This window comes from Lynx canadensis, chromosome E1 (assembly GCF_007474595.2).
Source record: "Lynx canadensis isolate LIC74 chromosome E1, mLynCan4.pri.v2, whole genome shotgun sequence".
Lineage (NCBI taxonomy): Eukaryota > Metazoa > Chordata > Mammalia > Carnivora > Felidae > Lynx > Lynx canadensis.
This window is the reverse complement of record NC_044316.2, coordinates 44546851-44562999: the sequence shown is the minus strand read 5'-3', so window position 1 is coordinate 44562999 and position 16149 is coordinate 44546851. Positions and strand designations below refer to the sequence as shown.

Sequence of the window (16149 nt, the reverse complement as noted above, 5' to 3'; positions counted from 1 at the left end):
GAGTGTGGCACCTACTTGAGATTCTCTCTCTCTCTCTCTCTCTCTCTCTCTCTCTCTCTCTCTCTCTCTCTCACTGTCTCTTTCTCTCTCCCTCTGCTACCTTCCCTGCTCACGTGTGCTTTCTCTAAAATAAAAATTAAAAAAGAAAAAGAAAACAAGATGTATTTAAAAATAAATAAAAAATAAACAAAATCATGGTGTGGTTAAGAGCTCTCAGGCTCCAGATACAAGGCTCGGTTTGAATCCCTGCTCTCAAACTGGTTATTTGACCTCTTCATCCCTCAGTATTGTCATCTCTTCAGTGGAGAAAAGGGTCAGCCTGTGCCAGGAGCCGAGCTGGGTACTACCCACCAGGTAGTTGGCAGTACTGGTTGAGCTCACGGACAGAAAGGCCTCACCAACCTGCCCAGCAAAAAGTGAGCTTATAGAAGTAGCAGTAACCTCCATGGTAGTAGGAGGGTGACTTTCTTGGAGGAGAATTTGACAACATATATCAAAAGCCTTCAAAAGCACAAATGCAGGGCACCTGGCTGGCTCAGTCAGTGGGGCATGCGGCTCCTGATCTCAGGGTCATGAGTTCAAGTCCCATGTTGGGTGTAGACACTACTTAAATAAATATTTTTAAAAACTAAACTAAAATAAAATATTAAAATAAAACAATCTCACTTCTATTTTCCTTAAAAATGTCTATGCTTACTTATTATTTTTGAGAGAGAGGGACAGAGCACAGGTGGGGGAGGAGCAGAGAGAGAGGGAGACACAGAATCTGAAGCAAGCTCCAGGCTCTGACCTGTCAGCATAGAGCCTGATGCGGGGCTCAACCCACAAACTGCGAGATCATGACCTGAGCTAAAGTTGGTTGCCCAACTGAGCCACCCAGGCACCCCTCTATTTTCTTTTAAATCAAGTAATGTCTGGAAAACATTGGTACTTTCTTGTTCTTAAACTTGAGTGTCTAAATTGCCTGGGGAGCAATGTAGGTGCCCAGGCCTGGCAACAGACCTACTGAATTGGAACCGCAGAGTAAAGGAATATCTGGATTGTAAACAAGATTCCCAGGCACCCCAGAGTTTCGGAACCACTGTATACACCTAAGTGTCAACAGTGGTTATCACTGACTTAAGAGATAGCTGGTGGGTTTTTTTCTCTTCCTTGCATTTTCTACAATGAACATATTTGCTAATTTTAAAAAGATAGAGAATGTGTGTGTGTGTGTGTGTGTGTGTGTGTGTCTGTCCTTTGTTTCAAATGTAACCCTAAGTGACCTCAACCTATATGTGCAGAGTTATACACTAAACTCAGCCCATCTGGAAAGGGAGATTACAGAAATAAACCAGAAGAGATGCTCCCCGGGAAAGTCTACAGATGGGGGAGACAAAACACCTAGTCCTTGTGCCAAGGAGCAGAGACTCGTAACAACAAAGAAGCTGGGTGAGTCCGGATGCATTAAACTGATGTCAGTCAAGCCACCTCCCCAGCCTGAGCCAGGATACCCATTATTTTGTAGATCCAATGTGCTAGGATGCATACAGAGTTATCCACAACAGCGAGATGAGAAATGACCCAAATGTCCAACAAGGGATAAGTTATGGTACAACCATACAATGGAATCCTACCCAACCAACAGAAGCATTGGGTAGAAATACATCAATAACGTATTGGCATACAAAAGAATGTTACAAAACAACATGAAAACATTTATGTCAACTTTCGTAAAAGAAGGGGGAGAGAGAAGGGAGGCAATTTGGAAGGATATTCTCCAAAATGTTAACAGTGGTTGTTTCTTAGTGATGAGATTTCAGGTAAATTTTCTTTTTTGGTAACTTGTTCCTATTTGATTTTTTTAATGCTGTAAGTAAGTGCAATTTTTTACAATCGCGGAAATGTATTCTTTTTTTATTAGAAAGAGAAAGCACGAGTGGGGGAGGAGTCAGAGAGAGAGAGAGAGAGAGAGAGAGAGAATCCTAAGCAGACTCCACACTCAGCACAGAGCCCCATGCAGGGCTCGATCCCTCTACCCCAGGATCATGACATGAGCCAAAACTGAGTCAGACGCTCAACTGACTAAACCACCCAGGCACCCCAAAATGTATTTTTTTAATGTTTATTTATTTTTGAGAGAGAAAGACACAGAGCATGAGTGGGGGAGGAGCAGAGAGAGAGGGAGCCACAGAATCTGGAACAGGCTCCAGGCTCTGAGCTGTCAGCACAGAGCCCGACGTGGGGCTGGAACTCACAGACCACAAGATCATGACCTGAGCCGAAGTCAGATGCTTAACCGCTTAACCGACTGAGCCACCCAGATGTCCCTACGATGTATTTTTTGAAGTAATCTCTACACCCAAAATGGGCTCAAACTCATGACCCCAGATCAAGAGTCACATGCTGTGTGACTGAGCCAGCCAGGTGCCACCCAAATAAAAAATTTAACTTAAGAACAAACTGGAAAATACTTGTAACAAATGCAGCAAGAAGCTTATGTAAGTCAATGAGAAAAACACAGACACCTGCATAATTTTAAGCCGCTTAGATCTGAAGAGAGAAGATGATCGAGGATAGGAACACAGTTCACAAAGAAAAAATGCTCATGTCTAATTAGGCCATGGAACATCTTTACAAGCACTTGGAATACTAATAATACTAGTAATGCTCTTATTTGCTGGATCTGAGCACTGGCTTCATGGGTGTGCTGTTTGTGAAAACTCATTGAACTGAACATTTATATGTTCACTTTCCTATATTTATATTATACTTCAAGAATTAAAACTTTTAAAACCAAGGGATTGATAAACACAAAGTTCAGGGCAGAGTTGGGTTGGGGGGAATGAAAAGGAAGACAGATGAGAAGCACATAGCTAGACAGAAGTATTGGAATGTCCTCTGTCTTGGATTAGGTGGTGGGTTCCCAAACGTTCATTATATATTAATCAATACTTATTTGTAAAATAAAAGAAGACCATGGAAGGAACCAAACAGGCCAGCATTACATCCCTGGCTCTGCCACTCACCAGCTATGTAATCCTGGCTCTGAGTGTTTCTGGCTCAATTTCCTCATCTGTGAAAGGGAGGCATAGGAGACTTAAAATATTGTATACGTGGAATTGCTTAACACTGACTCTGGCCGACTTGATGCGCTCAGTAAATATTCGTGTAGTCTCCATTTCCCATTTGTTGCACAAACAGTGTTATACAGAAACGTATACAATTTTAAAAAGCACAAAGCCTTCCAAAAGCCTGTCCCCTTAACTGGCGCCCTTCTGATGTGCTCTCCAGTATGGGACGTACGTAGTGCTACTGAGTGCTTCTAGAGTGCTGTGTCCTGCTGTTGTCTAAGTGCAAACTTGCACTTCAGCGTCGTGGGTCCTCTCCCCTAGCCCCCTTTCTGTACGCACTCGACGGCTAAGTACAAGGTAGAGAGGGGCAGCCTCGCGTTTGGAGGGGCTTTCCAAACAGGCTCTTCCTGTTAAGGGGAAGAGCGTGGAGGTGGGTCCCCACAGCCGCTCCGCGACCCTGCGCTCGCCCCGGGAACCTGCCTGCGTTTTCGGAAAACCCGCCCCGAAGGCTGAGCCCCGGGTGGAGAGGCCCTACTCCGATTCGGCACTTAAAAAAACGACGGGAGAGGAGGGTGGGTAACAGCGGGGGGAAAACCGCAGCCAAGGTCTCGGCAGGTCAGCGTTTCAGGCCCCAGGGCCGCCCACCCCGCTCCCTAGCATCCCTCCCGCCTCCCGGGGCCAGGCCGCTGTCGCCTGGCCGAACCGCAGCCCAAGACAGATACCTTGGCGTCCGGGCCGCCCAAGAAAGGCCCGCCCTTCCAGCGCGCCCCTGATTGGCTCTGCCGAGTCACGTGCTCCGGGCTCGGACCAGTTACGCGGTGGGAGTCAGGGGAGTGCTGCTGGCGTCACGTGGTTGGACGAGGAGAAAGTTGCCCCCTGCCTCCCAATCGCCAAACACGCAGACGTGTTCAAACAAAAAAAAGGCCTTATCTATAATCACCCTTGTTGGATAATACGTAACACAATATGGTATAGAACAGAATGTGACCTATAACCTCTGCTAAATTTTGGTATGACTTTTCTACCAATTTTATCTATAGACTCAAAATACACTATATACTCATGTGTATGCACATAATATGCATATATGTGTACAGTGTGTGTATATATATATATATATATATACACATTATATATGCAGACACATCACACACCTACACAGACGTTTTTGAATCTTGTTTTTGTCCTTAACATCTCAGCAAAAGGATTTTTCTGTCTCTAAAAACTTTTGTAAAAACCATTTTCATGGCTATGCTATTCCATGAGGCGCTGTATACTACCTTTCATTTATTCACTATTAATAGTCTTCAATTTATAGATTTTCATAATTATAAATAATGTTATATTGAACATATTGTTACATCAATCTTTATTGGCACTATCGTCAGGGGTGAAAATGGTACCTTGTTTGCTAGTAATTTTAAACATTTTCCATAGGCTTATTAGATACTGCTACTCGTCTTCTTTGCAAAACTCTGTTCACAGCCTTTGCTGTCTTACCTATTCTGATTTTAGATGCCTTAGAACTACCGGGGAGGGGCACCTAGATGGCTCAGTCAGTTAATCGCCAGACTCTTGATTTCTGCTCAGGTCATGATCTCACCATTTGTGAGATCGAGCCCTGCGTTGGGCTCTTCACAGAGCGTGAAGCCAGCTGGGATTCTCTCTCCCCCTGCCTCTCTTCCCCTCTCACTCTCTCTCTCCTGAAATAAACTTAAAAAAAAAAAAAACCTACTGGAGATTCCTGTGTTTTTCCCTATTGGCCTCTATGAGCTCCTTGCCAAAGACATAATAGATCACTCTTCCCTGTGTGTTGTTCTTTTTAAATTTTATTTAAGACTCTGGTCACAACTGCTTTCACTAATGGTAACCACTCTCCTGATTTCAAACAGCATAGATTAATTTTGCCTCTTGTATTTTATATTAGTGGGATCATGAGCTCCCTTGGGTCTTGCTCATTGTTTGTGAACTTCATCCACACTGTTGCACGGAGTTGCAGATTGTTCCTTCTCATTGCTCTATACTATGCCCTTGTGTGGGGCTACTATAATGTATCCCTTCTACTGTTGATGGGCATTTGGGTAGTTTTTAGTTGGGGCTGGATTTCAGTTTGAGGCTATTATGAATAGTGCTGCTATTAATAACTTTGCTTTTTTAGCTGTTCCTTTCCTTGTTTTAGTTGAAGCTCCTTGGATTATCTACTAAACACAAAGGGGAAAACGTAACTTTTTAGTGGACAAACCTGGTAAACAACATGAACCAAGCAACCAAAGTTAGCATTACCAACAGAGGAACAAACATACTTAATGTGACACAATGGAAAGGACACAACATCTCCCATGTAGTTTTCTTTCCAAAAATGTTTAACATGAATGTAATGAGTGAACATCAGACAAATATAGACTGTGGAGATTCTACAAAACAACTGGCCTGAAGTCATTAAAAAAATGCAATGCTTATAAGACAAAAAGACCAAGCAACTATTCTAGAATAAAAGAGATTGAGGAGACATGACAACAAATTGGATCCTGGACTTTAAAAAAAACAGCTGTAAAGGGTATTCTTGGGACAACTAGAGAAATCCAAACAAGGACTGCATGTAAGAAAAAAAAAAGGTTGTATATTTCTTGAATGTGATTATGGTATTATAGTTATAAAGGATAACGTCTATGTTTTGAGTTGATGGTGAAGTATTTAGGTGTGAAATGTCATGCCTACAACTGTCTCAAAGCTTCACCAGACACACACACACACACACACACACACACACACACACACACACACACAGTGAGCTAAAGCAAATGTGACTAAACGTTAACAGTTGGTGCTTCTAGGTAAAGAGTATATGGGTGTTCACTATTTTCTCAGCTTTTCCAATGGCTTGAGGAAGTATAATATCAAAGTAGTACTCTGGGATTTTTTACCCCACTCGACATTCTGTCTCCAAGATTCACCCATGATGATGCATGTCGCTGAGGTTCACTACTTTCACTGCTGCATTATATTTCATTGTGTGTCTATACTCTGTAATTTATCCACATTTCTTTCAATGTACATTTGTTTGTTTGGCTATTATAAAGTGCTTCCAGGCTCTTCTAAACCAGCATTGCTCTTCTAGCCTCAGATCCTTCAGAAATGAGGTTAAGCATCTTTGGGGTTATACCAGAAAATCCTTTCTTGGGGGCCATGACTGACTGCAAGGCTGTTTCCAGTTGAATTCCTATTTGCCCAGGCTGGTCTCACTCAGGGCTTCTCTCCTCTCAGACAGGTTCCCAACCCCATGTCTGAGATTGCAGAGATGTCTATGGCTCCCATCTTTCTTCTTTTTTTAAAGTTTATTTATTTATTTTGAGAGAGCGAGAGCGAGAGAGAGAGAGAGAGAGAAAGCACATGGGGGAAGGGCAGAGAGAGAGGGAAAGAGAGAGAATCCCCAGCAGGCTCAGAGCTGTCCGTGCAGAGCCTGACGTGGGGCTCAAACTCACAAACTGCAAGACCATGGCCTGAGCCAAAATCAAGAGTCAGACGCTTAACTAATTGAGCCACCCCTGGGGGTCCTCCTGGCACATTGTCAGCACTCAGGAAAACAAAACCAAAAGTTAAGTGAATAAACGAAAAATGAAGGTCCATGATAAGGCATGCGTCTCCACTTGTTACTAGCATGTGCATAGTATTTTGTAAGATTGCCTTGTGGTCATGAGAACTTGCCTTCTTAGACATATCTGCATGCACTGACGTTAGTTGTGTGTATTTGCCATTTAGAGCTACATAAATTGTCCATTGTGTTAAGACATCTTAGGTGCTTATCCATTATCTTACCATCTGGCATTTAAACGGTTTCCAGTTTGTTTTGCTACTATAAATAGCACTACTATGAGCATTTTTTTTTCTTTGGGATTAATGCCTTATAAATTCCCCAAACTGGAATAATGAGGTCAAAGGATATGGAGTCTTACATAACTAGTTTCTTACATATTGTCTGAAAGACTGAACCCTGAAAAACCGAACCAATTTATAGTGCCCTAAGTCATACAGATTGGTGTCTTCATAGCTGTCAAGTTTAGGTATTCTGTTTTTGCTAGTTTAATTACATATTTAAAGAAAGTTAATTTCTTTAATTGCTAGCGATCTTTTCACTTTCCGTGTGACAACAGGCCCTATAAATTCCCTTAAGTGTAATCAGCTATAGATTGAAATTAAAACTGTAATAATTATAATCTACTTGTCCAATAATATTTAAAAGTAAAGATTCTTTCCCCCACTAATGTGTTGTTTCTGGTGTTTCTCCCATTAAGTTCTTATAACAAGTTTAAGTCTACTTCTGGAATTTATTCCAGTCCATTGGATTCTTTTCTGTTTAATTCCATGCCATATGTTTTTCATGACTGTGACGTCATCTAAAACTCTGGAAGCATAGCTCTCCTTATTGCCTTTCTATTACAAAAAAAAATTCTCATCATAAGAAAAAAAATTTTGTAGCCATGTGAGGCAATGGATGGGGCAATCATTTCACAACATATATGTGTGTCAAAATATTATGCTGCACACCTTAAACCAATACAATGTTACAGGTCAATTATACCTCAGTAAAACCGGTGACGGGAGGTTCTTTGAACACTGGTCTGCTCTTTTCTTTCTTTCCTTTTTTTGTTTCGGTAACTACTTACTAAATGCACTGTGTCCAAGGCACTGTGCGGGGCCAGTGTGGGGCCATAAATGCCTGTCCTGGAGTCCAGGAAGGGAAGGAGTGGCTCCACCAGGCAGGCGGCAGTGATGAAACATGAGAGGAGTTCTAGAAAGAAAGGCTTCTTCCAGCTGAGGGCAACTTGAGGCCTCAGGTATGAGCCGGGACTCGGACCTGTGGAAGCAGGCACTCCAGGCTGGGAGAAAAGCCTGAGCAGAGGCTGCGCTGGGCAGAACCAGGGCCATCTCTGCACGACAGCAAGTAGGTCGGTTTGATTTGTGCCAGGGGTTGAAGAGAAAGGGTAGAACCCGAACTCAGCAGGCCCTCAAATTCCCAATTCTGAAAGTTCAGACCTTGTTCTGTTGAGGATTAAATCTGCCTTTTAGGAACAAATGTGGCAGCAATGCTGGGCTCTGCACTGAGGATGGAGGGGAAGACAGGAGGCAGAGACCACGGATGCAAACTGAGTGACAAAGGCCAGAGGAGGAGAGGATTTTCAAAAAGTGTCCATCCGTAGGAAAGGAGTTTCTTTGTACACCCCTTCACCAGAATCCTGGGCACTATTAAGGATGTGGCAGTGGGGCGCCCGGGGTGGGGGGGGGAGGGTCAGTCGGTGGGGCATCCAACTCTGGCTCAGGTCATGATCTCGTGGTTTGTGGGTTTGCGCCCCGCATCAGGCTCTGTGCTGACAGCTCAGAGCCTAGAGCCTGCTTCGGATTCTGGGTCTCCGTCTCTCTCTCTGCCCCTCCCCCACTCGCGTTCTGTCTCTCTTAAAAATAAACATTAAAAAAAGTTAAAAAAAAAAAAGGATGCGGCAGCTCTCTAGCCTGTCATGGAAAGACCCACAAGAATATTATAAAATAAAAATTACTTTGTCACATCATAGAGTATAAAATGAGGCCCCAACTGTCTAAAAGGAGTATTTATGTGTGTGTGTGCATATGCATAAAAACCGGAAGATGACCCCATGACAGGGGTTACTGTAAGCTGTGGGCTGAGGGGAGGGAGGACCCCAAACTGTTTATGTTTCACTTCCGTATGGTCTGTTTTCCACCAAGCATGCATTCTCTAAACCGAGGGTATCAACCGCACCCCCACGCTGCAAGGTGAGGCCTGAGGAGGGTCACTGAAATTAATAATCCGGAAGCCTAGTTACCATGACCATCGAGACGCAGCATGCTACAGTGGCCGGGGGTCAGGAAGCAGCTCCATTTGCCGGGGACTGTCTGGGTTTTCACACTGAAAGTCCAGTCTAGGAAACTCCTCAGTTCCTACGTGAAGGTCAGCTGGAGAAGCTTCATGAAGAAGGGAAGTGAAGAGGGAAGGTGGGGGATTGAAGGGTTTTAGGAGCAAGAACAACTGAGGATAGGATTTTTTTTTTCCTTTCGGATTTAAATTGAGGTTCAGAAAAAATATGGTTACTTTCAGGCACTCAGAGTAGCTGGCGAAGTGTCACTGAGATGTAACGGGTTTAGACCGGCTTTGATCTCAAAACAAAAGTGCTATAGTTAGGATCTCATCTGTTGAGGACTGTGTTTTTTCACATTGAAGTCCCTTGGTATTCATGTTCTCCCTTCCTAATAATAATGAAAATAGCAATAATTTAATACGGTTTGCTAGGAAATTGACTCCGTACCAGGCATGCATCTCATACCCATATTATCTCATCTCTGTGTAATATGATACCCCTAAGGAGGGGGTTTTGTTTTATTTTTCCCCTTTTACAAATGAAGAAACTCACACAGTTGGTGAGCGGCCTTACCTCAGTCCTGATTTACATTTCTGGAGGACTGAGGGGAGGTGGGACATTCCTGGCCACACCTTGCTTCTGCCTCAGTCTACACTTGGGCCGGGTGGGGGGAACCACATCAGCTTCCCCTTCCAGACACTCTCGGGAGGGTGCCAGGAACAGATGGGAATCTGGCTTCCTGTTTTTACCTGTAGGAAGCTCAGGACAAAAGTGTGTCACTGTGTCATCCCAGAGGTGACCCAGAGAAAGAGATACAGAGAGGGCCCCCCACCCCATGCTGGGGTTTAGCCCCACGTGCAGTGTCTGGATGCTGGTCTCCCCTTAGCCCAGGTGAGCCCGAGGCAGTGACCAAGACTCCTTTGTGTCTTTCCCAGCATCCTGAGCCCTTTTTTTTGTTTATTTATTTTTGAGACGCAGAGCATGGGCAGGGGCGGGGGGGGGGCGGCGGGGGGGGGGGGGGGGAGCAGAGAGAGGGAGACACAGAATCCGAAGCAGGCTCCGGGCTCTGAGCTGTCAGCACAGACCCTGACGTGGGGCTCGAACTCACGAACTGTGAGACCAACACCTGAGCTGAAGTCGCATGCTCAACCGACTAAGCCACCCAGGCGCCCCTAGGTTCCTGAGTCTCGAAAGGCAGAGTGTGGCAGGAGCCAGGGAGGAAGAAGGGAAGGGCATCCTGGGGCAGAGGAAGGTTCAGGGGAGATGGAGCAGACCATGCTAAGGACAGGGGGAAGGTGTGGGGGCCGGGGGACCTGGGAAGAGGCTATGGTCTCCTAGCCATCATCTAGCAACACAACCAGAGTTATGGGGGCAGAATGCACAGTCAGAGGAACCGAAGTGGGGAAGGGCAGGGCTGAGGTGAAGCAGAGAAGCAGCCCCCCCATCCCCCCACCCTGCGGCCAAGCAGGATGTGAGGGGTCTGCACAGCCAAGGGGAGAGGAGGGGGAAGGGCAGGAACCCCCCTGGCGTTGCCCATCAGGCGACGTGTGAAGCTTGGGAGCCGACTCAATCTGTCCCCTAAGTGGCTGGAGCTGGCTGATGCCGGCAGGTCCCCAGGGTCACAGATGCCACTGTGTGGCCTTCACCCAGCCTGCCTGTTTACTGACACCACTGAGGAGTGAGGAGTAATGGGGATCTGCAGTGCCCAGGGTGAGATCCAAGAGCTGCATCACCACTGCCATGGCCCACCCCACCCAGATTTATAGGATCCAGTCATGGGAAGCGGCCCCTCCCATCTCATGAAGGAGCAAACAGGAAGGGACTCTTCCTGTCAGCAGTGCCCAGGCCCTCCAAGTCCAGGGACCCCCACCAGAGGGGTAGGCGGAGGTGGGCTCAAAAGAACCGGCCACAGCCATCCCTGCTCTCAGCGCAGCCCCACGATCCTCAGACCAAATGAATGAGCCTATGAATCCCTAACCTTTGGGAAGCTGGGGTGCAGGGCGGGGGGAGGAGGGCTGGCTCCTCCTCCATCAGACCCCTTCCGTCACTCGCTTACGGAGGCCTCCTCAGAGGGGGCATCTCAGATATCCTGAGGACGCTGAGCAGGTCTCAGTCCCTGTGTCTTGGGCCCAGTGGGACTGGGGGAGAGACAAGCCCCCTGACACAGCCAAGGTATAAATAAACACAGGGTTGCCCGCTCTACCGTCTTCCTAGGGTTCCTCTCAGGACAGACTCATCGAGAGGATGTTCTAGAGGGCTTAGAGCTAGTGGGGAAAAACCCACCCAGCAGAATTTTCCAGCCTTTCCTAACACATACCACGTAATTCGGAGACGCAGCATGTTCTGGTACTGAAGTGTTCAGGCTCAGCAGCCACACCTGAGTTCGCATCTTGCTTTTACCACCTTCTAGCGATGTGGCGGTGTGCTCTCGAGCACATGACTTAACATCTCGCATCTGCTGACTGCCGGTGGTGGTGACGCCCTCCCAGGGTTGTGAGATACAAGAGCTGTTGCTTATAAAGCCCTGGGCGAGGCGCCCGGCCCATGAATAATGGTAGCCATCGCTGTTATCACCTCATCCCTCCGCAGGGTGCAACAGGGCTTAAATTAGCGGTGAATCCAAACGAATACTCTTCTGAGAATTTCATGGCACTTCTGAAATCATCTCATCGGCCCAAATCCCTGCACCATGCAAGCATCAGAAAGGGAAGATTTCTCTAATGTGCACTGATGGGGACAAAGACCTGGGCTTCCTCCTCCCCTGCCTGCGCCCTCGCCTTGTCCAGGTGAGCCTGAGGCGGAGGGCCAGCTCCCCAGCATCAACTGCGGCTCAAGCCAGGCGCCACCCTAACCCTGGCAGCCCACAGAAGGCAAGCGGGGTGGAGCAGGGAAGATTGGGTCTTGGGGGGCTGGCGGGTAATAAGGAGGCTCTGAACTCTGTGACTCACCAGGAGCGGTGCAAGCTATTTGTCTGGCTGACGGGCAGCAGCAGGGATACCTGCCTGCCTCTCAGAAGGAACGTCTCCCTCCCTGTTCTCTAGACAGTGGTCTGTCCCCACAGGAAGACCTCCCAAGGTCTCTTCACCCTTCAACCTGGGTACCTGATCCCCGGGACCCCAGCAACCCTCTTTCCAATCCGCATCCCGTTCCTCCTCTGTTCAGAAACCCCAGGGGGTCCCTGGGATTCCCCACCCCCACCAGCAAGTGGTTCCCTCATTTTAGCCTCCCAGCCACCTGGCCGGCTTCCCCTTTCAAGCCTCTCCTCCACCCAACTCACCAACTCTACACCCCAGCCTAGCAAGCTTCCACATCATTCCCAGACAGCTAGCCCACCTTCCGCGTCTCCCTCTCGGCTCCCCTCCCTGCCGCTGCAAAGCCTGGTCCCACAGAGAGCCCTGGGGACCCTGTGCCCCACTCAGTTTCTCCCGCCTCCAACAAAACTTGCTCTGAGGATGCGTCTTACACTCTTCTGTACCTTCCACCACCCCCCCCCCCCCCCCCAAGTATCTGGTTCAGCCTTGAGCAGTGAATGTTACAAAAAAAAAAAAAAAAAAAAAAAACCCCGCACCAACCCTGCAATTAACAAAGAGGTCTTCTAGCCACACTGTGTGGGGCACTCCACGGAGCTGGAGAAGAGACGGGTTCTGCCATCACATACCCACAAAGGCACTGCCAAACTGCTGCCTCGCTGCCCCCAAGGGGCGCTGTGGTGCCCCATACTCTCACCCCACAGGGCTCCCCTGCTGGTGGTCAGACAGCCACTCGCAGACAACCCCCACCCCCCAGGGTTAAGTTCCGGCCTGCCAAGCCCAATCCATCCCCCCCCAAGCATTTCCTGGACCATTAGGATCCTGATGGCGGTAAACTGTTCCCACCCGTGGCTACCAAATTCATCAGGTACAGGGGCATGAGGAAGGACTGCGGCCTAGAGGAGCGGCATTCCGGCCGAGGGAACAATGATGTGCAGGGATAGCACTGGTAACAACTTCTCCTTCCCGTCACTCCACTGCCGCTGTGGGGACCCGTCCCCCCACCGCCACCTCCCTGCCCACACCTAAGCTTCGTGCGGGGGTGTTTAATGCGATGCCACTGGGAAGGGGCCCCTCTGAGGCTGTGGGGGCTACACGTCCTGAGACGCAGTCCGAGGGAGGGCAAGAAGAGGGGGGATGGCAAGGCAGAGGGGACCCTCTCCCCCTCCCTGATGGGGCCTCTCCCCAGGCATTTCCAGCTCCCTCTGTCAAAAGCTCCAAGAGGGAAAAGGCCGAGTCAGCATCTAGGCCACCACTCTCCCAGGGCCTGACTTTCAAATGTGCTCTTGGGCTGTTGGAAGGGCCATCCTCCTCCACCCCTCCCACCCTGCCTCTTCGGCGATCCTTCACAGAGGAGCAAGACACAGGCAGGAGGGCAGGGAGGCAGGGGACAGCGGGGGGTAGGGAGATGCTGCCTGGTTTGCGTCTAACATTCAATTCCAGGTGGGTGTGGAGTTCAGTGGTGGGGGGTGGGGTGTCTACATGGCGTGAATGTGGGTCACTCCAAACCCCATCGCTCCCATCCACACAATCCGGACAGCACAATCGGGCAAATACGGGTCTTGGTCCTCTACGTCACACTGCCCAGGCCAAGCAAGCAAGCAAGCATAGGCCATGGCTAGAGAACCCAGACCCTCCGGGGGGCTGTTTGGGTTTTGCGCAAAACTGCAAACACTGCACTACTGTCCCCTTCCACTGACCCCCATCCGCAAATTAAACATAAAGCAGGATGAAGCTGGGCCCAGCACTGGGGCTGTAGTAACTACACTCCCGGGAGGTTCCAGCTTTGACTCCTGCACCGCCCCCCCCCCCCCCCCCCGGAAGTAGATCTTTCCCTTTAGTTCTCAGATTCTTGGTGAGGGGTCTGTCTGTCCCCACACGTCACTGTCACCCTTTGAAAGAGCAGCAGAAAGAAAAGGCACAAGTTCGGTTTTTTGTTTTGTTGGTTGGTTGGATTTTTGCATCTTTAGCAGCTTTTTTGGGGCCCAAGGTCTGTCTACTCTGGAGGGGTGCCAGTTTGGTCAGAGCCACCCACACACCACCACACACACACACACACACACACACACACACACAGTGCCCAGCTTGTCGCTGCATCCTGGGGGCACAAAAGTGCCCCACAGTGTTTCCTTCAAACAGTGAGGTTGCCACATGCCACAAGCTGTCCTTGAAAAACAAGTGTGGAAAAGAAAATATAAACGCCCCCGAGATGCCAGGAAGGGCAAAGGAGCCCTTACGAATAATTCGAAAACAATAATAACGTATGGGTCTTGGGGCAAAGCAAGGAGACTGGCCTGGAGGGAGCCTCTGGTTTCCCCGGACGCGCCCTGCAGGTCTCCGGGCCCAGGGCAGGGCCGGCGCCGGGTGGTCCGGGAGGGCGGGCGCGGGGGTCCTCCCGGAGCCCGCCCTCTTCCTCCGAGGCAGCTCGAGACCCCCGAGCTCCCCTCCCCCGCCGCCTGCCACATCTGGTTCCACTCAGGTCCTCCCCCACCTCCCGGCGTGCTCCTCCTCCCCTCTCCTCCCCACCCCGCTTTCAGAAAAGCGGAGACGATTTTTAAAAACCCAGTCACACACACACACACACACACACACACACACACACACGCACGCACACGCACACACGAACACGCACACGCGCTTCTGGGAGAAAAAAAAAAAGGAGGGAAAAGTCGAGAGCGGCCCGCTCCCCGGCGCCCCCCCCCTCCCCCGGCCCGGCCCCCAAAGTTGGCCAAGTTGGCAGCGCCTTACCCTGGAGGGCGGCGGCGGCGGCGTCCCCGGGGGCGCCGGGGTGGCCGAGGTGCAGACCCCCGAAGAGCAGGACGCAGCGCAGCAGGTGACGAGACCAGGGCGCGGGGCCCGGCCGGCGGGGCCCCATGCCCGCGGCGCTGGGGGACGCGGGGACCGAGGGCGCACGGGCGCGGCGCGCGGTGGCAGCGCGGGCGCTGGGCTGTGACGACCGCCCGCGAGGGGCTCGCGTCTTCCTCGGGTCGGGACGAAGTGATGCCTCTCGGGGAGAAGAGGGGAGGAGGAGGGAAGGAGGCTGGCCCGGAGCGGGGGTGGGGGGGGCGGGGAGGGAGGGCGGAGGGAGGAGCGCAGAACCCGGAGGAGGGTTTGAGGGGTAGAGGGGAAGGGAAGCGGGCAGCGTGGGATGGGAAGGGGAGGAGGCGCCGGCGGGCGCGGGGCCGGGGCCCGGGCCGCAGAGAGAGCGCCAAGGGGGAAAGAAAGGGGAAGCGGAGAGGAGGATCCGCGGGGTCGAGGAGGACCCCGGCGGGCGCTCTTTCTCTCGTCCTCCGTCGCCCTCCCTCTCCCCGCCTCGCCTTCCCTCTCTTCTCAGTCCGGGCTTGGAGCCCCAGACGCTGCGTCACAGCTCCCCGGCTGGCGCGGGCGGGGAAGCGACTGCAAAAGTTTCCGCAAACTTCACGGCGTGGCGGGACCTGGGCTGCGAGGCTCGGTGGGGCGGGGGCGCGCGGCCGACCCAGGCGGCCAGAGCCCGGCCGCGGGCGCCCCCTCTATCCCGCCTTTCTGCGGACGTCTGCTCTGGCGAGCATCCGCTACCTCCACGCCTAGGAGGACCCTTGGTCGGGTCTGGGGGGAAAGGGGCGGAGCCCAGGGCTCGGCCACCAGGGCGAAGATTGGGGGAGGGGGAGGCAGGGCCCCCGGCCGTGTGCGGAGCGCAAACACTTGCACGTCGTTTTAGCATTTGCGCGACCCCTGGGTCAGCGTCCTTGGCGCAAAGGGGTGCAGTGCTTTTGCTAGTTGGGGTTGCATCCAGAAACCCAGAGAAAAATCTGTCCACTGAAGACAGACGTCCTCACTCTTACCAGCAACCATACTGCTGGCCGGTCGCAGAGGGCCGAATGGAAATTTCATAAAAGGAAAGACAATCCACAGTTATTCCGTATTATGCAACAGGTCACCGCAGTGCAGAGCACTGGATTGGGAGTCAGGATGTTGGAGTCTAGCCCCAGCTCTACCTCTGATTCCCTGAGCAACTCTGGAAAGTCGTTTGGGATCTCTGGGCTCAAAGGAGGACTGAGGCATTCAGAGACCCTCAATGCAAAGGAGATTCACGTTCTCCCACCACGAGTAATCCAATAAAAACACTAGGAAACTGTAATATAAATTTTATTGTTTCCTGGGCTGTCCACCTCGGTGCTATTTTTGGAAATAGGGAACTCAGCTTTTTTTTTTTTTTTT

General features: G+C 50.3%; 1 protein-coding gene across 2 annotated transcripts in view; it reads right to left on the bottom strand.

Moving 5' to 3' along the window:
• The window catches only part of MRC2 (mannose receptor C type 2), a 51864-nt gene extending 36805 nt beyond the window's left edge, over window positions 1-15059 (bottom strand). For both annotated transcript variants that reach the window (XM_030296254.1, XM_030296256.1), the window contains exon 1: window positions 14701-15059. In XM_030296254.1, the coding sequence (XP_030152114.1) occupies window positions 14701-14827 (127 nt within the window). In that variant the 5' untranslated portion in view covers window positions 14828-15059. The remainder of the gene's footprint in view (window positions 1-14700) is intronic.
• Window positions 15060-16149: the final 1090 nt, after the last annotated feature.